The 22963-nt window shown below is 40.2% G+C and overlaps 1 protein-coding gene across 1 annotated transcript in view; it reads right to left on the bottom strand.

Annotated features, from left to right (window-relative positions):
* Positions 1–22963, bottom strand: part of CTTNBP2 (cortactin binding protein 2) — a 172556-nt gene that overhangs the window by 80591 nt on the left and 69002 nt on the right. Inside the window, exons 4-5 of the mRNA XM_052638882.1 lie at positions 6613–8245; positions 226–429 (exon numbers count right to left, since the gene is read on the bottom strand). Coding sequence (XP_052494842.1) covers positions 226–429; positions 6613–8245 — 1837 coding nt within the window. The remainder of the gene's footprint in view (positions 1–225; positions 430–6612; positions 8246–22963) is intronic.

Below are 22963 nucleotides of genomic sequence, written 5' to 3'. Positions count from 1 at the left end.
ATAAAGACAACTTTTGGCTAGCTGCAAAATTTTACATTGTTACTGAACTGTCCAAATTGGATTTTTAAATGTTTACAAAACTTTAAATCATGTAAAAAAAGTTTTTTATTTCACCTGGAAGAGAAAATGTGAAATAATAATTTTGCTCATAATAATGGCTACAGTGCTTTTAACTCTTCATCCTTTTGCAAGAGGGTGATACAGTGAAGAAGGTACCATCATTACCTGTATGTCCATTCTTAGCAGCAGAATACAAGGCAGAATGGCCATCTTCACAGGAGTAATTAATGTCCAGTCCTTCTTCATTAAGCAGCATTGATAATAAAGTGACATTTCCCTGGGCAGCAGCTTGCTGAAGAAGGGTGGGCCTGCCAGCCAGGGGGGCAGGACCACCACTCATTAGCAAAGGGGTTAGGGAGGGTGACCAGCCTGTGGGTTAAAGTGACCCTAGTTAGAGAGTAGGAGCAAGGATAAGAGACAGATATTAACCATTCCTTTCCAAATTACACACACACACAGACACATGAACACGTACCCCTAGAGGATTATGTGGTTTCTAATATGACCAATCTGTTAATATTTACTTTAGCATAAATCTGTACTGTTATTTCAATCTTATATCTGCTGCTAGTTAAATTAATATACACCGTGACAAATTATTTTTAGTTGTGAGTCTTGTACAGATAAGTGTTAAAGTGGTGATTGGTTTCAGGAAACAAGAAGGCTGTCTTGTTTTAAAAACAAACTGAATTTTAAAACTATGTACAGATTTTCTCAGTTATTAACTGAAAGATATCTTTAGGCATAAGATAGAAATAATTCTAAAAAATAGAAAATTTCCTTTTTTCTACAATGTCTCCTAGGTACTTAATTTATAAATTTTATATAAACCATTGAGATGGACCAAATACCGTGAAGGAATATTTACATTCTTTGAATTCTCTTATTTGGGAAGAAAAATAGTGGGCGGCCAACTACTATTAAGTATTAATAGAAGCACAACATATATAGAATATACCAGCACAGATATTCAATACACAATGGAAGACTATATCATCTGGCCATCTTCACATTTTGTACCAAAAACTTTTAATCAGCTAACAAAACAGGACACTCTACCATATAATTTTAACAAAAGCCATAAGAGTTATCATAGTTAGGATTTCTCATCAGTATTTAGCAGCTTTAGAAGAGAATCTGTTAAGTGTGTGAAGTCGGCTGCATATAGCATGGAAAATTTTCTGAATTCTTCCTTGATCAAAAGGCTGTAAAAACAGTAAAGTAAAAATGTTTATTTAATGTAATATATAGGTATTTAGTGTATTTTAGGCTTAAATATAGTTAACTTTCAAAATAAGTCATTTTTCCTTCTTCCTTAAAGTCTGAAAGTAAAGCCCCCAAAATCTGAAAGTAAAGTTGATGTGTATATGGGGGTATGTGTGCACATATTCACTCCTGGGGTACACTTTCTGCATCTGTCTAGTAACAGTCTCTGTAGTAAGATACAATGGTAGGTCTTTACTATGCCCTGCATCTTTACTACCTCGGTACCGGGATAATATTCTGAATACATGGGTGTTATATTAATACATAATAAACTTATCACTGAATCTTAAATTACTGACCTTAAATTATTTCAGTAAGTATTAAAAAGGTGAATATCAAAGTATTCCTCAGAACTTTAAAAACTCTTCAGAAAAACACCAAAGCAGTTTCTACAAATGAAACTGACTGCTTATCAGAAACTGGATATTATATCTTCAATTATTTGGATCTCTGGGTAACTTATTGCTTTTACTCAGACTATAATAACATAAAATTCAAATGCTCATAAAATTAGATATTTATCTAAACTTTATGATATTTTCCCATTGATATTCATTAGCTCTTCTTACAAAAGTAACATTTTTTACTTCATACTTACAAGAAGGCTCCTCTCTGGTACATTTTACCTTTTGTATTTTCTTAAAAACAAACAAAAAAAACAAGCCCACAAAAATTAAATCAGTACTTATTAGAAATGGATGACAAACAGAGAAATTATAAATACCAAGGTATGAAACCTTGACTGCAAAGCAAACACAAAGGCAATTTGAAGGCATTGGCACTGCGCTTCTCTGTGGAATAGGAGGGACTATGGCCCCCACTCCTGTTTGTCCATCTCCCCCACTTCCTTCCTCCCAACCTCCACCCCCATCCCCCCTCTCTCTCAGTATCTCCAACTCAAACCAGGGGTGGGGTGGTCCTCAGTTCTTGATATCCTTTTAGGAATATTAACAGGTAAATATGAAATAGTTTGCCATTCTTTTGAGTTTTGTTTTCATTTTTCTTTTTTTAGGATGATTCTAGCCATTGGGGACAATTAAAATATATTTTAACTGTTTTTTATGGAAATATTCAATTATGGATATAATTTCCTGGGAAACCTGATTTCTAATGCTAAGCTATCTTAAAGACAAAATATTTTATTCAAAAATTTTCTCAATCTTTAGACCACCCAAGAATCTTATAGTTCTATAATATAAAGACTCCAGAAGAATATATATCAATTCTCTTATTTTCTTCTTTTAAATATATTGAAAAAGTCTTTAAAAATGAAAATCGCTTTATAAATACCAAGTATTCTTAAAGTTTAAAAATTCTTCAATGTATTCTTAAGTACATTTTTTATCTCCACTACCACTTCCAATTTTCTCCAGGCTCAGCAAGCTTAAATTACTATAATAAATCCTGCTATAAATTTGGGAAAAATAAAACTTCACCATGAGACTTTATTGTTCATTTGAAATTCCCCACAATGATCAAAATTATAATATTTAGTTGACTGGTTAGGTTAAGTAACAGTTAAGTAACACCTGAACAGACCTGCAGTTATATAGCTACTTTAATGATGCTAGAGAAAGGTCATTCAGCTCTACAGAATCATATGCAAACATTAGTAAAAGTGAGCATCTTGCAGAACATGCAGTGATGAAGGGAACAGACAGAACGTGCAATAGCAGAGGAGTTGAGAACAGCTTCCGGCATCAGCTTCAGAGTGTGGAGAAGGTTAATCTCATTCATAGCTCAGAGGGATCTCATTTTCTGACTTAGTCTTTAAGCCAATCAAACGTGGAGAAGAATTTTTTAAATGCATGTTTACCTAAGGGAAAAAATCTGAACCAAATCAAATAAAATGCATCAAACAACTTTTTTAAGAAACAGGAAAAAAAAAATTCCAAGGGTATGGAAACTCAGTTGCCTGGAGTGATTTTTGGTTTAGGCTTCTGTTCATCTAACAATTAATGTGTTCGTGCGGCAAGTTCAGGAGCAGCAAGAAGTTCTAAGCTGTTTGGAACTTTAAATTCTAAAAATTTTGATTTAAATTTTACTTAAATAATAAAAATTTTAACATTTAGCCATAAAGTGTTATTTAAAAATTTTACATTTGGCTTTAAAAGGGCTGAGTTAATGTACAAAACAATTCATCAAAGTGATATCTTTTGTCCTTGCAATTCTCTTCAGTGCTTTAACTTAATCATAATTATTTCTCATAGATATAAGCTGACATAGAAATGTAGATTTTTAGGGTTTCAAAGACAATGGGATCTCGATTTCCAAGAAGGGAGAGGTAGTGAACTACTTCTTGAAAAATTCAACAGGCAAGTTTAACACATCTTTTTGGTTTGGAACTATTATTACTTTTTTGGTTCAGTGCTTTCATTTTTAGATGAAAAAACTAATGACTCAGAGAGAATCTGCTCTTTAGGGTAATACCTAGAAAGGAGCAGAAATGGACCAAGATTGCCTTTTTGCACTCAGCCCAGCGCTCTTTTCACCACTGACCCTGGAGCACACATCCACCAGGTGTTTGGTAGGTGCAGTGTCCCCATTTCCTACTTAGTGATCACAATGATACCAGTAACTATTACAAGATGAAAACCCTTCACTGAGCCTACGCTTTGGAGAGGTACATGCTCACCCAGGCAAGGCAGATTAAGAAGCAGGATGGAGGGCACTCTGGTGCTTCCCAAGTAGCAACGGCATGGCAGCCAAAAGGGGGGCATCTAAGTGGAAAGAGAGTTGAAATCTTCTACCTTATTTGCAAAGTTTCAGTTGACCTACATCCACAGCTGAGTTAAACACCCCAACCATGTTAACTATAATAACATTTCTTCCTCCCGTAGTAGACTGGATGTTCAGCAAATGCTTGTTGATACCTAAACAAATTCCACTGCCTCCTTTTTTCTCCTAATAAACTACATCTTCTAATCAAATGACATGGAAGGCTGTTATGCCACCAAAGGTAACCTTGCAGTGGTCGAACTGCAAAATCAGAGAAGAGAAAATGAGGAACCAGTTTCATGGATCTTCTGTGACTGCTGTTTCTTTGGTTCTACAATTTATTCTCTCTTGCTTTCTACACACAAGCAAGGGCACTCCCCGTGCCCACCCCCCTGCCCCCACCCCGAGGAGCTATGATTCCTTTATCCAAAATCCTAGACAGGTCATTTCTGTGAATATATAGTGGAATTCTATGACTCTAGAGGTTAACTTACATCCTGCTGACAAAACATTCTTCAGTCCTGGATCCTGATTTTAAAGCTTTTCCACTGAAACCAAAGGGCTCTAGGAGCTGAACCCTGGAACACAGTAATGACCCAGGCAGCCACTGGCAAAGCATCAGGGTACAAAGCAAAGATGGCTCTGTATTTTCTAAAAAGTGACAAAATTTATATATCACAGGAAGTGTTTTGTGTTTTACAGTCCATGTATTTATGTCAACAGCACTGCCAGGGCTCCAAACATTTTTGGAACTTGTGTTCTGTGAGTACCTTAAGTCCATACAGCACATTCTCTGATGCTCCTGAATAGTAGCAAAAATTCCTCCTTTGAGGGTGGATTTAACTTGATGGAAAAGGGCCATGAGAAAGGCCTTCCAGCTCAATAGTATCATTTTGGATTAAAAAATAAGATATCACAAAGCAACACTGAAGTCAATTCTAAAGCAAATTTTCAAAATACAAGCAGTAATATTACTCTATTTGTTCATCAGTCATGCTGCTCTAAGCTCAGTACCACATTCTTTGTGTAACGATATTAAATCCTAACAGCCACATTCCCCAATATGCACAGCATAAGCTCCATATTAAGGATGAGAACATTTGCTCAGTTCACGAAAAATCACCCAAAACACAGAGCTGCAAATGCCAGAGCCTAGACTCCAATGTAGACCTGCTGCTGCTGCTGCTGCTAAGTTGCTTCAGTCGTATCCGACTCTGTGCGACCCCACAGACGGCAGCCCTCCAGGCTCCGCCGTCTTTGGGATTCTCCAGGCAAGAACACTGGAGTGGGTTGCTATTTCCTTCTCCAATGCATGACAGTGAAAAGTGAAAGGGAAGTCGCTCAGTCATGTCCAACTCTTCGCGACCCCATGGACTGCAGCCGACCAGGCTCCTCTGTCCATGGGATTTTCCAGGCAAGAGTACTGGAGTGGGGTGCCATTGCCTAACATCAAATCCATGCTGTTTTCAATTTCCAATTTTGCCCCTTAAAGTATGAACCTAACTTCTCAAGGAGTTGAACATTTAGGAGACAGCTTATAACTGGATAAATCAGTCCTGTTACACTGCTCTCACTACCTGATAACCAGCAAGTACAGTGCCACCTTCTTTTCTTATTCCTATGCTTCTCCCTAAATCTTAAAAACAACAGAGCTCAAATCTTCCTTTAATTCTTAAAGTTCTCTCTCATTCAGATCCAGCAGCCTCTGCTAAGCACTAGCATCCTGGGGTAGGAGAGACCCCTGCAAAGTTTCATCAAAACTATGGCACTGTAACATTAGTTTAGAGCCACTTTTAGTCAGTGAAGAACAAATGCCAATAAAAAGCAATGCTTCCTTTAGCACTATAAAACACAAAGGGAAAAATCTAGTTCTTTATCAACTCGCTGTTCAAGAGTCCCAGATTCAGTGACTTTATAAGCCACATCTGCACTGGAAACCTTCTCCAGTACAGCCCATGTGCTATGTTACCCATCTGTGCTTAAGTGTTAGCTCTAAACAAAGTAAACAACTTTTGAAGAAAACTTCGAGCAGAGGTTTACAAACACACGCACTATTTTTGAGGTTAAAAAAGGCAACACCAAACTGATATTAAAACATAGAATATAGCAATTACAGAACACCTCTAATCAATTTGATAATCCAAAGTAGACTGTAGTGTTAATAACTACCTGAAAGCATTCTTTCAAATAAGCCTGGAGATAGCTCACTAATAGTGAAATCTTGTGAGATAAATATCTAATAAGAAGGACGAGTCTTTCCTCCCATGGAAATGCTTCAGTTTCTCTAAATTAATGGTCTCCGTGTGCTCCAAACCACTGCTTTCAGGTTATTTTTAAAAGAAGAAAGCACTCAGCATAACAAAACCGCAATTCATACAGCAAGATGAATCACCATACCCTGGAGCCTTTAAAGAAAATCACACATACAAAAAAAAAAAAAAAAGAAGGGAAAGAAATAGAAAAAAAGTATCAGATTAAAAAAAAAAAGTTTTAAGGCAATGTGAGGGAAATGAAGGCAAGTGACAGGCCACATTCTTAAAGAAGGATATAACATTTCAATCCCTTTACCTGATGCTGTTACCAGGAGGCTGTCAGAGGCACCTGCTCTACGGGATGAGGCACTAACAGGGTTTATGGAAGAGCGAAAGGCAGTGGTGGTGGGAATGACAAGGGAGCTTTCTGAACATGCAGGTTGGTTCAGTCCAGGGGTTTCAGCAGGCCAGGCACCCACCTGAGATGTGGCCAGGGCTGAAACGGCACAGCCTGCGGGTGCCACAGTTAAATCTATGGATGGTTTTGGTGGCAGCTGAGGGGAGGAAGATTTAGAGAGATTCTCCTCATTTATTACCCTGTTCCCTTGTGGCAAACTGGAAGGAGGCGAAGCCACAGTTTTGTTATCAGCTTTGATCCCTGTGCTGGAGGCCCTGCTGCTATCCATGATAACCTTGAGTTGGGGGTGCGGTGGAGAAGGAGTTTGGGAGAGCCCTGGCTTTTTTGGAGGGATGGGAGGTGGGTTTCCTCTGTCAACTCGGGCCCCACCAGGAGTCTTTAAACTGGTTCGACCGACCGGGGGGTAGGTGCCAACGTCCCCCGTGGGGGGCGCTCCAGGTCTCGGGGGCGCTCCCGCCGGGGGGCTTGTAAATCTCGACAGTGCTTGGGTCACAGTATTCCGAGCAAGCTGTTTGGCCACTAGGTTGTCACGACTTGTAGGAGAGACATCTCTGGATGGAGGGCTTTGGGTGGTGTTTCCGTTTTGGTCTGGGTCATTAGCATTACTGCCCTGAAATCGAAATCGAGCCGCTTGGATGCGTGGGTTCAGACCCGGATGCAGAGGCGCGTTGGCACACGGTGAATGTAAACTGTGCGGAGGCGGGGTGGGCGTGTGCCCGGAGGCCGGGGAAACTGTACTGGGTAGTGGGGTTGGGCTACTGGTTAAATCTGGTGTTGAGCCGGTGCTTGGTCCATTTTCCTCAGTTCTGTCTGCACTTGGAGGCGGGACAGTGGGCAGAGAGGAGCCTATCAAGTCACCGTGGGAAACCTGCCTCTCGATACCCGGTCTGACCGAGGCGGCACTGGCGCAGGCATTCCCCTTGGCACTGGCGGAGACTAGGGGGCTCCCCGTGGCAGGCTTTACGGGCACGGTCAAAGGCAACTTCTTCAAGGGCTCAGCAGTCTCTGTCACTAGGTCGGTCTGGCACGCAACAGATCTTGTCATTGGTCCTTCTGTTGCCACAGATATGGAAACCAAACGTCTATCTTTCGTCTTCCGGGGGAGGGAGAGGCTGGGTTTGCTGTCATTTCCCCTTTTCAGCTGCTCGATCATCTTCTTCATCTTGTCTATCTCCTCTTTGAGGTCAGTCGTGTGTGCTTCTTCTCGGTGCAGCTTGGCACGAAGCTGTTCCCGCTCCGTGTCAAACTCGGAGAGTTGCTTTTCCATCTGAGCTTCCATTTCTGTGCTTCTTCGTTTCTCCGTGGCGAGTTCCTCCTCTAACGCGCTTGTCTTTTTCTTCTCCTCTTCCAGTTTGGCCATCACCTCTTCCAGCTTCTGGGCCTCCTCTAGGACTTTCCCAGAGAGCTGCTTGCACTCCTTGACCAGCATCAGGACCACGTGCTTATTCTTGCCTCGCTCTTCCTCCAGGCGGGCAGCCAACTTCTTGTGCTCCTGCTCAAGTGCTTGGAGCTGAAGCTTTTCCATCTCCAGCTGAAAGAAATGCACAGGACAGCCCTGATTAATAGGCAGAGGATTCTTTTCAGCCAAAGATGGGGAGGGATTTGTATTAACTTTGTAACAACTCTATGGTTTGGGTTAGCTAAAGCGCCACATTTCTGAAATGAGTTGGGAGATGATGGATATTTTAGAGACTCATTAAAATGAGAAAATAGATGTTAATGGTTTTATTTAAAAAATCTCAATCATAGCAACAGAAAACTTTTTTTAATGTAAGTTAACTAGAGAAAAGGAGAAGGGTAATCTGATGCTTCAAATCACAACACATAGTTCAGAAAGGTCTGCTTCTGTAAAAACAGAACTCTGGTAGAGAACTTTTTTTTTAATGTTTAATGCCTTAAATTACTAATCTTTGAGGCACTGTAAAATGAAAAGTGCTGAAAATAGAGGACTTCAGTTAAATTCTAAACTCCTATACTTGCTAATCATATTACTTAGCTTTTTTTGGGGGGGGGGGTCAATCTACTTTGAGCTTACAAGTGAGCATTTGCTGGAAAAATCATGTAAAATCATATATGAAAGTTATTTTTAACTCATATATAAGAAATATTAGAAATATAGTCATGGGATTTCTCTGGCTGTCCAATGGTTAGGACTCTGTGTTTCCACTTCAGGAGGCACAGGTTCCAAGAGTAGTAGGGGAACTAAGATCTCAAATGCCATGTGGTGCAACCAAAAAAATAAATAAATAATTTAATCAGTATCAGTGAACCCCAAGCTGACCTCATCTTTTTCAGTTCCCCTTTGCCCACTTGGGTCCCATGACACTGGTCTCCCTGATGTCTCCTGAGCGTCATCCTGCCTCAGGGTCTTTGGTTTTGTCTGTCTGCATAGAAATTCTGCCATGACCTGTCACATAGGGCTCCTGCAGAGAGAAGTCTGTGTACTGCACAAGGGCGGTCGGCTGCAAGGGTACTCAGATGCTCAGTCATGTCTGACTCTGTGTCCCCATGGACTGTAGTCATCAGGCTCCTCATCCACAGGATTCTCCACACAAGAATGCTGGACTAGGGTACTGCAAGGGTGAGAGGAACCAAAATCCAGCTCTCACCAGCGTCTGCCCAGGCCTGGGGCTGCATCTGCCTGGAAAGAAGAGCACTTTTTCCTTAAGGAGAAGGGTCTGTCTGCTCATTGAGCCATAGACCCTAGGATTTAGGCTTCCCAAAACAATATTTGCCTAGTTGATCAGCACAGAGGAGGAGCTTTTAAAAACCTTTTTACCTCCACCTGGCCTTTTCTAATAAGCGCCAAAACACCCAATGGCACAAAAGCCTGGCTCTTTTGCTCCTTCCGCTCTCTGCTCAACTGTCAGCTTCACAGCGAGGCTGCCCTCACCATCCTGTGGAGGACAGTCCTTTCCATCCTTTAGCAAATCACCCTTTGGTTGGCACCTGCTGCTACTGCTGCTAAGTCACTTCAGTCGTGTCTGACTCTGTGCGACCCCAGAGATGGCAGCCCACCAGGCTCCCCCGTCCCTGGGACTCTCCAGGCAAGAACACTGGAGTGGGTTGCCATTTCCTTCTCCAATGCATGAAAGTGAAAAGTGAAAGGGAAGTCGCTCAGTCATGTCTGACTTAGCGACCTCATGGACTGCAGCCTACCAGGCTCCTCCACCCATGGGATTTTCCAGGCAAGAGTACTGGAGTGGGGGGCCATTGCCTTCTCCCTGGCACCTGCCTACCCCCAACTAGAACAGGACTCATGAGGGCAGGGGCTCTGGCTTCTTTGCTGCTGTGTCTGAATTAATGAAATTCACACAGTTCATAGAAACATCAATCTTCCAAACAACCGAGGGAGGGCCTTTCTGATACACAGATACAATTCTAACACGTTCACCCAGATTTCTCACTTCTCTCCAGGGAATGCGCCATGAAGTGCTTGTGAGGGATACATCTCAAGCTGGGCTGTAGCAGCCAAGTGGGCCCACATGCCTTGTCTTCCCAACTAGAGACAATGTCTTCATGGTGGTCCATAAAGGGGCTTACAGATCATCAAGGTTAAAGCAGATCTACCCAATTAAAGACATGGAAAAAAAGGACTCACCTACCCTCAGAGGTTAAACACAAATATATACCCTCAAGAGAGACAGTAATTATTTAACTGGGCTTTAAGTAATCAATAACAGAGACAGGAAATGCTCGCATGATCCATCAGTTGAGAACGTGTTCCTGTTCCTCACCATTAAATCCACTACTCCATCCCCCTTAGTCAGACACGAGACCAAAAGCAAAGAATGGCTCGCTGCCCAGTGGACAGTCAGAGGCCTTATTCACTTATTTGGGGATCCTTCTGGCTGTGAAGAAGTCACTGAATAGCATTGCAATAGGTCCTATAAAGAGGTGATCAGGAATCCAAATAATTCCCCAGGAATAATCAGAGACACTTGTCCACACACATACACTCTACTGTATATGAAATTTGGGGTTTGACTTCGTAAGTAGATTAGGTAATATTTGGGGAACAATAGTGCTGTCCTATACTTGATGTATACCTGTATTTTATTCATCCGGGTGCCTCACAGAAAGTTGAACTTATTCATAGCTAAAGCACTTTTAATTCTTCTAAATGCATCAAAGTAGGTTGTTATGGAAGACATACAGAAAGTCAGAAGTATAGAGAAAATATTCAATAGGTTTTGTATTAACCCCCCCTTCCAAATTCTTATAGCAACCAATGTAGGAAAAAAGCACAAATCAGGTCAATTTTCATTTTATTTTTAAAATATGATTTTCATAATCTACCTCGATATGGAAAAAAAAAAATTGTCTTCTAGAATTTAAGGCCTACTTGCACTTTACAGAACAGCCAAATAGAGGACAAGCTAGTGATTTCCCTGATGTGGTCCAGTGAATCAGTGTCAGGATCCTGGCACTCATTTACGGCTCCAGCTGTTTCAAGTTTTCCTCACCACACCCACACATGCAGCTCATGGTATTTCTATACTGGGTCATCTCACTCTATTTTTGAAACAACTTTAATCTCTTACATTTTAGAATCAAATTAAAGAGACTTCCAACTCAACTAATCTCAGGTATCTAAACAGAAAACTATACTTCTAGAAAAGCAGCCATTATTCTTTTTTATCTCTGTTCTTCCATCATTCGTGCCTTATAAATCCTATCTCAGACAAACATGAGTCTTTTAATCTCACTATAGATAGCAGAGCACAGAGAAAATCACATAATTGATGCACCTACTACACATGGCTCCCAACTCAATTGAGTTCTGAGCCCCAATCATCAATCACTCTACCTAACTCTGTTTAGCTTCCTCTACCATTTACTATTTCAGGGGATATTTAAACCTCAGTCATTCTCCCCAGTACTTCACCCAATGACAACTCAAGTGACTCTCAGTCTCCCCTAACAGACTCTGATTAAGAACATTCAGACTAACTCATTCCCTGCACATCCTGTCTCCTCTCTTAAGCTTTTTTATGGCCATATCAATCCATTCATCCTTGCCTTCACTCCAAGGGAAAGATGTTTCCCACTGCTGAAGGTCAGACTTTCTTCAACAATTACCTTCATTATTCCTGTCACCTCTGACTTGCTCCATTAGTGATCACACTGCTCTGTATAAACATCCCCTTCTCTATCTGCTCCTTCCAATAAGCAAATAAATGTACTTCAACACTCAAAAAATAATTTTTATATTTAAAAAATGTCCTTGACTATTCTGACCCAAAGATAAAGTTCTTGTGTTTTAAAGAGTAAGAAGTGTAGTTACAGCATGCATGCATGCTCAGTTGTGTCTGACTCTTTGTGACCCCATGGGCTGTAGCCCACCAGGCTCCTCTGTCCATGGAACTCTCCAGGCAAGAATACTGGAGTGGGTTGCTATTTCCTATTCCAGGGGATCTTCCTGACCCAGGGACTGAATCTGCATCTCTTGTATCTTCTGCATTGGCATGCCAGGGGCCAGCGTGAGGAACTCTGCCCATGGCCAATGTCATGAGGAAGGAGGCTTGGCATATGCAAAGGCGTGATCAAGCCTCAGGAAATCCCCTGTTCCCGAGCATCTACCCCAAAACCAGAGTCTGTTTTATGCTCTCACCTACACCTCTGACTTTACGGGGGGCTCTCCCCCATAACCGTTTCTCTCGGAGAAGGAATAAACGTGCAGCTCCAAGGCAATAAAAATTCCTGGGCGTGACAAGAGTGTTTCAGCTTATGGACTCCTCTGAAGGTTATCTAGCCCTCCTGTATAGGTTCCTCTGGCCACCTGTGATTGTTTACAGCCTCCCAATCTGAGAGGCATGAGATGTTTTAGACTTACTAGAGGCAAATTCTTTTGGGGAGTTGGAAATTATTAGTATAGTGGGTTGGTTAGGAATTATATTGGTGAAGGGTTTTTCATTTGTTGTGCCAATAATTGCTGCTAATTCCCTGCCCTGGGTGTGACAAGGGTGTCTCAGATCAAACCTCTCTGCTGACAGACTAGCTTGTGTGACAGGATTATCCATACTCCTGCCACTACACACGTGATTGTTTACTACCTCTCAACCATAAATAGCACAGAGAGTTTTGGAGTATTTTGAAAGTCTTAATTAGCATAGGGCTTTTCTCATTGTTGAGTCAATGATTGCCGCCAGGCCTCCATATCCTTAGGCACCTGGGAATATATTAATCAATGTATTTGGAATATAGAAAAGGAAATATAGTAGTCTTAAGGTTAGCAATACTAGACTTTTTGAGTTAGTGAATTTTCTCTTTTGTAATAGATCACTGTACCTTGTTATAAATCACTGTATCCTTGCTATGTAAAAATGTAACTTTATCACTATCTTAAGACTAAATAGATCTTAAGGGGAACATTGGTGAAAGGATTTTCATTTGTTGGGTTGATGTTTGCTGCTACATCTCCATGTTGCCTGCCCTTATAATGAATATAACTAGCATATAGGAGAAATAAGTATTAACATTTAAGCATATAGGAGAAATAAGTATTAACCTTTAAGATTAATGGTGTTAACCTTGGGTTAAATAAATTCCTTTCTTGATTGTAACTCACTACACCCTCACCCTATAGGAATGTAACTTTATTTGGAGGGTGGTGCCTGGTTTAAGAAACAACACCCTTGGAAGAAATAAGTTTTTTGGTTATCAGAAAGAAAGGATCATAAAATGTCAGCAGGTCTCATGGCCAGAAGATGATGTAAAATCCCTAAGACCTTTTTATGTGAAGCACCTAATTTTGATAAAGGTCAGGACTGCTGACCCCCACGTGACTCTGTATTCACTCCTATGTGTAACAAAAGGTATATAAGCAAATCCAAAAATAAAGAAATTGGATCAGTTTCCGGAAAGACTGATTCCCTCATGTCGTTCTTTTCTGCTCCCTGTTTTTCTGGCTGAATTCCCATCTGGAGCATGGGTGCTCACCACGTCTACTTACTTGCCCCGGTTTTCAAGCCCATGCGAGAAGGAGCCCAAGGAGGGGCACCTTCCGATATTCAAGAGGCACCGGTGGCCCAATGTAGATGGTACAAATTCCTTGTCTTGGAATTTTATTGGTATCCCACGTAAACCAAGTTATTCAGCCTCCTTTTCTCTCCTACTATTTTCTGGCCGAATTCCCATCTGGTGCATGGGTACCCACCAAGCCTATTAATTTTGCCTGGGCTTCTAAGATCAGACCGGGGGGGCCTCTCCTCCTTCAGGAGAGCGGGAAGATGCCCGCGGCCTACGTAGGTGGTGATTGGTATTCCATGTGAACCAAGTTATTCAGCCTCTTTTTCTCTGCTAATTTTCTAATCCCTCTCTATCTGTAATTAAATAAGCTATTTCTAAGGACGCCGATGCCGTCCCCACCTTCGAATTCCCTGGATCCACCGGGGCTGCACCCCAGCAAGTTCCTACTCCAGGGGATCTTCCTGACCCAGGGACTGAATTAGCATCTCTTGTATCTTCTGCATTGGCAGGCTGATTCTTTACCAGTGTGCTACCTGGGAAGCCAAGAAGTACAATACTAAGTTCTAATCCCACCTTCTTGGCTGTGTAACCTTGGTAAGTTTTCCCTCTAAAGGAGGGTTCTCTTAACTGCACAATAGAACAAAAATAGTGATTACATTACAGGATTAAACAAGGCAACACCTGTATTTACCATTGTGTGTAGCACTAAAAACTGTTGGCTTTGTGCTATTTCAAAACGTCAGTTGTGCTCAGTGTTTCCCCTTACATTTACATGCAAACAAAGAGCTAGAGAATGGACTGTACTAAACACATAGACGATGTCTTTATAAGTCAGACAGTAATTACAACCATGCAAAGTACATCAGAGACAGTTTCACTATAAGTAATGGTGAAACAACTTTTATTAGACTACCTGCTCATGCAGATAATAATGATAAACTTAAGAAAATACCTGTTTGAAGGCTCTGGAGAGCAACAAAACTGACAGAAATAGGAGAGGAGTACACCCTCCCATTAGAAATAAACCAAGAGCACTGGATGAGATTTGCCCTTGGACAGCTTTTCAAGTGAGGAATATTCCCTGTCCTGACAGCACTGGCAGCAAGAGCTCAAGCACAAAGCATCCCTGATGCTGGCCTGAGGAACCAGAGGATGAAACGAAAGCTGCTGCAACTAACCTCACCAGTGTCACTGGCAGACTCTTGTACACATTTGTATGAGAGTCCAGGCTTCCCAGGTGGCACTATTGGTAAAGAACCTGCCTGCTAATGCAGGAGATGCAAGAGACATGGGCTTGATCCCTAGGCCGGGTAGATCCCCAGGAGGAGAGCATGGCAACCTACTCCAGTACTCTCATCTGGAGAATCCAATGAACAGTGGAGCCTGGCTGCTACAGTCCACAGGGTCGCAAAGAGATGGACATGACTTAGCATGCAAGCACAGGAGAGAGTCTCCACTTAACCACAGAGGTTACTACTGAGTGACTAACAGAAATAAGCAAATATTTTAGCTATTGCCAACTGCAAAAAGTCAGAGTTTGGACTGTGAGTCTAATCAGATTAACTACTTACACTCTTTGGAAGATAACAGACTCCACAGTCTCTGTACCACATCATCCATAATGTCTAGTATGCAGTAAAAATTTATTGGACATGCAAAAAAAAGTTTTAAGTGATCCACAAGATAAATGTACTCAAATAGAAACTGAGCTGAAGGTGACTTCTACTGGAATTAGCAGACAAGAACCCTAAAGCAGCCATTTTCCAAGAAAACACAGTTGTGGTGATGGAACAAAATGGGAGTCTTGGCACAGGAATGGAAACTAGAAACAAATGGAAAATCTATAAAAGTATAATATCTAAAATGGAAAAATATGTCTTAATGAGCTTAATAGAAGATTTGAAAGAGGAAAACTAAAAAGGAAAGAAAAAAACCAATGGATTTGAAAACAGAGCAAAAGGAAGTATCCAATTTGAGAAACAGTAAAGCGAATGGAGAGTGAAGAGCATCTCACTGTAGCACAACATAAAGGGGTCTAAATTCCACACAACTGGATTTCCGAAAGGAGAAGAAGAATGGGGAAAGAAGAACATATTAAAAGAAATACGGCCAAAAATCCACAAATCTGGTTAAAAAATATATATATCTAACCAGGAAGCTCAGAAATCCCAAAGCAGGATAAATATAAACAAAACCATAACTAGGCACATCATAGTAAAACTGATGAAAACAAACTAACAAATAACCTTGAAGCAGCCAGAGAAAAACACACATTACACACAGAGAAACTACATTATAGACAATGGCTGAAGCATTCTCTAAAATACATGAAGCGAGATCGGACAGAAGTCAAGGGGGAAATAAACAAGTTTCTAATAACAATCACATCTTGCTAAAGATCTAGATTGAAATATCAGCAGGAATACAGTAGCTGTGGATAACACTATGGAAAACACCTGGCCTGATGGATGCTATGGAACAGAACACCCAAGGACTACAGATGACACACTTGTTGCACTATTAAAAACCAACAAAAAATTATAAGACTAAAATCTTACAGAATATGTTCTCTGACCACAGGAGAATTAAACTATCAATCACAATAAGATATTAATAACACCCCAAAATTCAAAATTAAAACACACTTCTAAATAGTACAGAAGTTTAAGAAGAAATCACAAGGAAAATTAGAAAACATTTGAGCTAATTGAAAATAAAAATAATATATCACAGTTTGTTGGATGCAGTGAAAACGAAGTACTCAAAGGCAGATAAAGCAGAGAATACACAGAAAATTACATTGGTAATTGCTTTAGAAGAGTTGTCTCCCAAAGAAGACATACAGATGTCTAACAGGCACATGAAAAGATGCTTGTTACTGCTAATTATTAGAGAAATGCAGATCAAAATAACAATGAGGTACCACCTCACACCAGTTAGAAGGGCCACTGGTAAAAAATCTACAAATAATAAACACTAAAAAGGGTGTAGAGAAAAGGGAACCTTCTTACACTGTTGGCAGGAATGTAAATTGGTGCAGCTACTATGGAAAACAGTATGGAGGTTCCCCAAAAAACTAAAAAAAAAAGTTGCCATATGATCCAGCAATCCCACTCCTGGGCATACACCCAGACAAAACTTACTCAAAAAGATACATGCACCTCTAAGTTCACAGCAGCATTATTTGCAACAGCCAGGATGTGGAAGCAGCCTAAATGTCCATCGACAGATGACTGCAGAGAAGATGTGGTACATATATACAATGGAATATGACTCAGTCATCAAAAAGGATCAAATAACGCTATTTGCAGCAACATGGATGGATGGACGGGCAGATTATCATATTAAGTTAAGGAAGTCAGAAAGAAAAAGACAAATACAATATGATATCACTCACACGTGGACTCTACAGTATGGCACAAATGAACCTACCTACAAAACAAAAACAGACTCACAGACACAGAGAGCAGACTTGTGCTTGCCAAGGAGGGAGGAGAGAAGGATAGGAATGTTGCATTGCTGTTGCTAAGTCACTTCAGTCGTGTCCGACTCTGTGCGACTCCATAGATGGCAGCCCACCAGGTTTCCCCGTCCCTGGGATTCTCTAGGCAAGAACACTGGAGTGGGTTGCCATTTCCTTCTCCAATGCATGAAAGTGAAAAGTGAAAGCGAAGTCGCTCAGTCATGTCTGACTCTTAGCAACCCCATGGACTGCAGCCCACCAGGCTCAACTGCAGCCTACCAGGCTCCTCCGTCCATGGGATTTTCCAGGCAAGAGTACTGGAGTGCCACTGCCTTCTCTGGGAATGTTGCCTTAGCAGATATAAATTATCATGTGTAGGATGAATAAACAAATCCCTATTGTACAGCACAAGAAACTATATTCAATATCCTGGGGTAAAATCATAATGAAAATGAATATATAAATGTATAACTGAGTTACTTTGCTAATAGAGCAGAAATTAAACACAATATTGTAAGTCAACTATACTTCAGTAAAATTTTTTTAAAAAGTTTTGTCTCAAATTAATCATCTAAGTGTTACCTTAAAAAGTTAGGAAAAGTTAAGTGAACAAAATACAAAGTGAAAAGAAAGAAATAACAAATGTAAGAAATAGGCACAGGTAAGAAATCAATGAAAATACAGCAGACAACAACTGATAGAGAAATTCACAAAGCCAAAAGTTGTTTTAATCTAAAATATCATTAACATTGTTAAAAAACAGATTAAGAAACAGATATTAAAAAAACACAAATAACAGGAATAAAGGATGAGGTATCACTATGAAATGAATATTAAAAAGATAACGATGAAAACCCTTTCAAAACATTCAACAAATCAAATTCCTCTGAAGCATACAAGTTTCAGAACTGACATAAAATGAAGTAAAAGAATGGAATAGCTTTATAGCTTCAAAAGAAACTGAATTCACAAATAAAAATTTTCCCCTAAAGAAAACCCTCAACTCATATGATTTACTAATAACTTCAACCAAACATCAAAACCAAACTTATATATACTCTTTCAAAACAGAGAAGGAAATATTTCCAATTTCCTTTATGAATCCATAATTACTTTCATATCAAAACAATTATTTTAAAATCCACAGAAAAAATTACCACTCATGAACACAGACACAAAACTCCACAGCAAGATACAGGCAAACTGAATCCAGTAATATTTAAAAAGAATGATAAAAAGTTACCCCCTGAAATTAACTATAGGAATCCAAGTTGGTTTAATATTTGAAAATCAATTAGTAAGATTCATCGCATTAACCAAATAAAGAGAAAAATCATAACAGCAGCCACAGATGCAGATAAACCATTTTACAAAATTCAAAACCCATTCATGATAAAAACTATTCAACAAAGAACAGAATGAAACCTCAGTGAGATAAAAGACATCTATAAAAAAGCACAGCTAGCATCATACTTAACCCTGAAACAGCCTGTTTTCTCCCTAAGTAAAGGAAAGGCCTTTGAAGTCTTCACTCACTGCTTCTAATCAACATTGTTCTGACGGCTCTGGGCTCTGGTCTGTGAAATGATGGAGAAAAGAGAAAGGGAAGGCAGGCAGGCAATTTGGAAAGGAAGAATTGAAATGGGTTTTATTCACAGATAACATGCTTGTTTACCTAGGAAATCATATCAAATATATACAACAACTGCTAAATCTAATAAGCAAGTTTAGCAAGATCACAGGATACAATGTCCACATACAAAAATCAACTGAGCACCTGCACACTAGCAACAAATGTTTGGCAAAAATAATGTGTTTATTATAGCACCGAATATTTAGAAATAAGCCTAACAAAAGACATTTAATACTACTAAACTAAAAACAATAAAACACTGCTGAAAGAAACCATAAAGATCTCAACAAATCAAGAGAAACACTATAATCATGGATTGGAAGACTCAATATTGTTAAAGATATCAATTCTCAACATATCTAAAGGTCAATGAAATTTCATCCCTGAAAACTTTCAAAGAAAACTTTCACAGAAATACAAGCAATCTAGAACAGACAAGACAATTTTCATAAATAAGAACACAGTTGAAAGACTTACAGTTTGTACACAGAAGGCTCATAATTTAATTGCAGTCATCTTTTTTACCTAAAGTTGCAGTACAGAGATAGGACTAATTCACGATTAAAAAAAAAGAAATCAGAGGAGTGTTCAGTGGCTGCCTGAAGTGGTAGGGATAATTATTGAGAAGATACTCCAGGAAACTTTCAGTGGTAATGGAAATATTTTCTATCTTCTAAGAGGTACAGGTTACACAAGTATATGCATTTTTAAAACATCAATTTGTGCACTTATGCAAATGTGCACATTACTTTAATGTGAGATTTAATGTAAATATCTCTTTAAAAGAGATAAACAATAGTGATTTTCAGGTTTGCAGTTTTGCTTTTTTTACAGTGCTATGGATTCTGTGTTCTGTGTCGTGCGGTGCTTCGTCACTCAATCATGTCTGACCTTTTGCGACCCCATGCACCACAGACCTTAAGGCTCCTCTGTCCATGGGTATTCTCTAGGCAAGAATACTGAAGTGGGTTACCATGCCCTCCTCCAGGGCATCTCCCCAACCCAGGGATCAAACTCAGGTCTCTCATATTGTAGGCAGATTCTTTACAGTCTGAGTCACCAACGAAGCCAAGAACACTGGAGTGGGTAGCCTATCCCTTCTGCAGGGGATCTTCCTGACCCAGGAATCGAACCAGGGTCTCCTGCATTGCAGTCGTATTATTTACCAGCCAAGGTACCAGGGAAGCTCTGTGTGTTCTAGGCTGCAGTAAATGAGTAATATAGTGAAGTATAATAGCTGACAGCTTTCTCATTGTTGGAGAAGTTAGTTCTGAATAAAGGATAAGAATGTACCCTATGGTTTTAGATTAAAATCAGAGGGGTCAATATAAGTATGAACTCACTATAGATAAATAAAGATACAGATATGTGTGTATATAAAATATGTTTATGAATATGATACGTATGCATAATTTCCTAGCTCTAGATTCATTTCTGCTTTCCATTAGAAAGGAATGAAAATAACAGCTTCCGTATGTAATAGCTAATCCCAGGGTTTGTGATAAGAAAAGTGTATGATGAGCTTGTAAGAAAAAAAAATCCTTCTGTAAAAAGAATGTGCTGTAGGAATCATGGGAATATATCAAAAGGAGTAGCTTAAAAGGGCTCTCAGAGGCCAAATCTGGGACAGTTTTGAGCAGTGATCCAGGCTCTGTGGACCTGATGGTTAGGGGTAGGAACAGACTTTCCCAACTCAACTGCACTCTATTGTGATTATGAAGGAACCATGTCCTTCGTGTATAAAGATTACCGAGTTCCAGTTGATTCTGCTCTACTATTGTCCAATTTATATCTACTCACAACCACTTTCAAGTCATGGCTCAAGGGGAATTTTGCATGGAGCAGTATCACCAAAGCCTTGTGCAAAAAGCAGCAGGTTGTATGGAAGAGCTCAGAAGAGCCAACACAGCTTCACTGATAGTGAGAAAGTGGGTGGTTCCTCCAAGAATAGCACCCAGACTGGGAGCCATGAATGAAGAGGCACCAAACAACTGTTTTTCCAGAATGAAAGGGAAAACTATGTAGGAGGGAGTGGAGCAGCAATGTAAAGGCAATTAGTTCTAATTTGAAGTAGAAAAGAGAGAGGAAAGCAGTTCTGGTCATTTGTAAAATGAGGAAGCAGACTGCATGTTTGTCACAATCACAAAACACTTCTATGACATCTAATTATATTTCTTAATGCTCCCTCAAATCTTTTAACACTCACTGCACCCTTTTGCTCTTTTCTACATGGTCACCCCCACTGGAAACTGTCGAGTCCTGGTAAACAAGTATGTAACAGTAAGATGTAGGAGATTTTCTTCCTTACTGGGGTTGTAACAACCAGTCAGTCAGCTGTTAGGCACTGCACTTCTCATCTGCCCCTTCTTCTTGATCTAGAGTTTCAAGAGAAGACATGGATAAGGGAAACTATTCTCCCCTATACGTCCTGGCTCAAAGCTGCAGACCTCAGTCTCCAGCTCCCCTTAATGCTTGCTCTACAATGCTCCCTGGGGAGTAAAAATGCATTTTGAACTGTAATGAGTTATACAAAAATAGACTCAGGAAGGAGTTGAAAACAATCATTCATGTACAAAGACTCTGATATACTCTTCCTAAAAATGTTATTTTAGATGTTTCTCTACCATGTCATCCTTGAACAAAAGTCTAGAAAACAATGTAAAATTAAATTATATTTGTATGTTATAACCATGAAGCAGGAAACAGTGAGTACAAATAGCAAAATGAATACAATTATTTACAATGTGAAGAAAGAGGCATATGAAATAAATCACATGTTTTCATTGCTCTTTTCTGGTCCATTCATCATTTCTTTGGTTGTCTAGCAGCTGAAACTCCTTTCTATGTCAGGGAAATTTTGCACTGATGGCTCTCTCCTGTGGTAGTTAAAATACAGCCGGTAGTTGCTCTCCTGGTCTTGTAGCTAAGGAGAACGCATGTGGCCTGAGCTTGGGCAATCAAATGCACCTGCTCTCAGGCATCAACTAGGAAATGAGCAACGAAAAGAAGCAGGGCTAGGGGAAGCACACCCAAGACCCAGACCAGTGATGGCAGTGGTGTTGTCTGGTGTCAGCCAGCTTCAGCATCCAGCTCAGTAGAACAATCAGCCACTGCAGACTAGATCTACAGTGAGCATTTGTCAGAGATGCTGGCTGCTAAGAGCTGGTCCCCTAGTTCCCCCAGCCATGCTCTACCATGCTGTAAGCCAACAAATAAATGCTGTTTCCAATGAACTCCGTGAATACTGGAATCGCTTGTGACTACACATTCCGCCTGGTGCATCTACTGTCATGCACTGACCTCACTGTACTGAGCTGCCACCTAAGAGGTTGTTTCTGTTTCGTTTTTAGTCGCTTTGGTCATATCCAACTCTATTACAATCCCATGGACTGTAGCCTGCCAGGCTCCTCTGTCCAAGGGAGATCCAAGGCAAGAATACTGGAGTGGTTTGCCATTTCCTTTTCTAGGGGATCTTCTCAATCCAGGGACAGAACTGGCATCTCCTGCATTGCAGGCAGATTCCTTACTGCAAAGCCACCAGGGAAGCCCTACCTAGAAGGAGCTCTGTCTAATACACAGAACTACTTTGAGTTTTTCCTCTGGTGAAAAAAACTGCCTCCTTCTGAATTTCCTGGTTGTTATTTTTGCTTTTTTCCTTTTATAAGCTCTGCTCAAATTAAAAGATGTTTTTTATTTCTGGGCTAGAAATTATACTATGTATTAATAAAATGACTGAAAATAAATTAGAACAGAAGCTGTATTAACAGATGATGCACAAGATAAAAAGTAAAAACCCAAATAATAACCACCTGGGTTACTGCCTCTAACTGGTATATTACCAGAGGCAAATTTCCCCGTGATGATTACCCATTAGTTTATGCAAAGTGGCTTGAGGCTCAGTCCATTTGCCAAATTGACTCTTGCCCAAATTTTCCTGGCAGACAAATTACCAGTTAACCCTCCTATTAGTAGTCTCAGCAGGAACCAATGCATGAATGAGTGCTAAGCTTCCTCCCCCGCCTAGAGAGGCCAACCAGAGCAGTGTTCAGGCCAAATGTCTTAGAATCACCACAGAGCTCTGCCCAGTGTCAGATAATAAATACTTGAATTGAAGATAATGGGACCTTTGCTTTCCCTGGCTTTTGCTCTGGCAGTGATTTGATGACCTGGGTTCATTTAAA

Source organism: Budorcas taxicolor, chromosome 4 (assembly GCF_023091745.1).
Source record: "Budorcas taxicolor isolate Tak-1 chromosome 4, Takin1.1, whole genome shotgun sequence".
In the NCBI taxonomy this organism is placed as follows: Eukaryota; Metazoa; Chordata; class Mammalia; order Artiodactyla; family Bovidae; genus Budorcas; species Budorcas taxicolor.
Note: the sequence above shows the minus strand (reverse complement) of the source record. Positions and strands in the feature narration are given on the sequence as shown.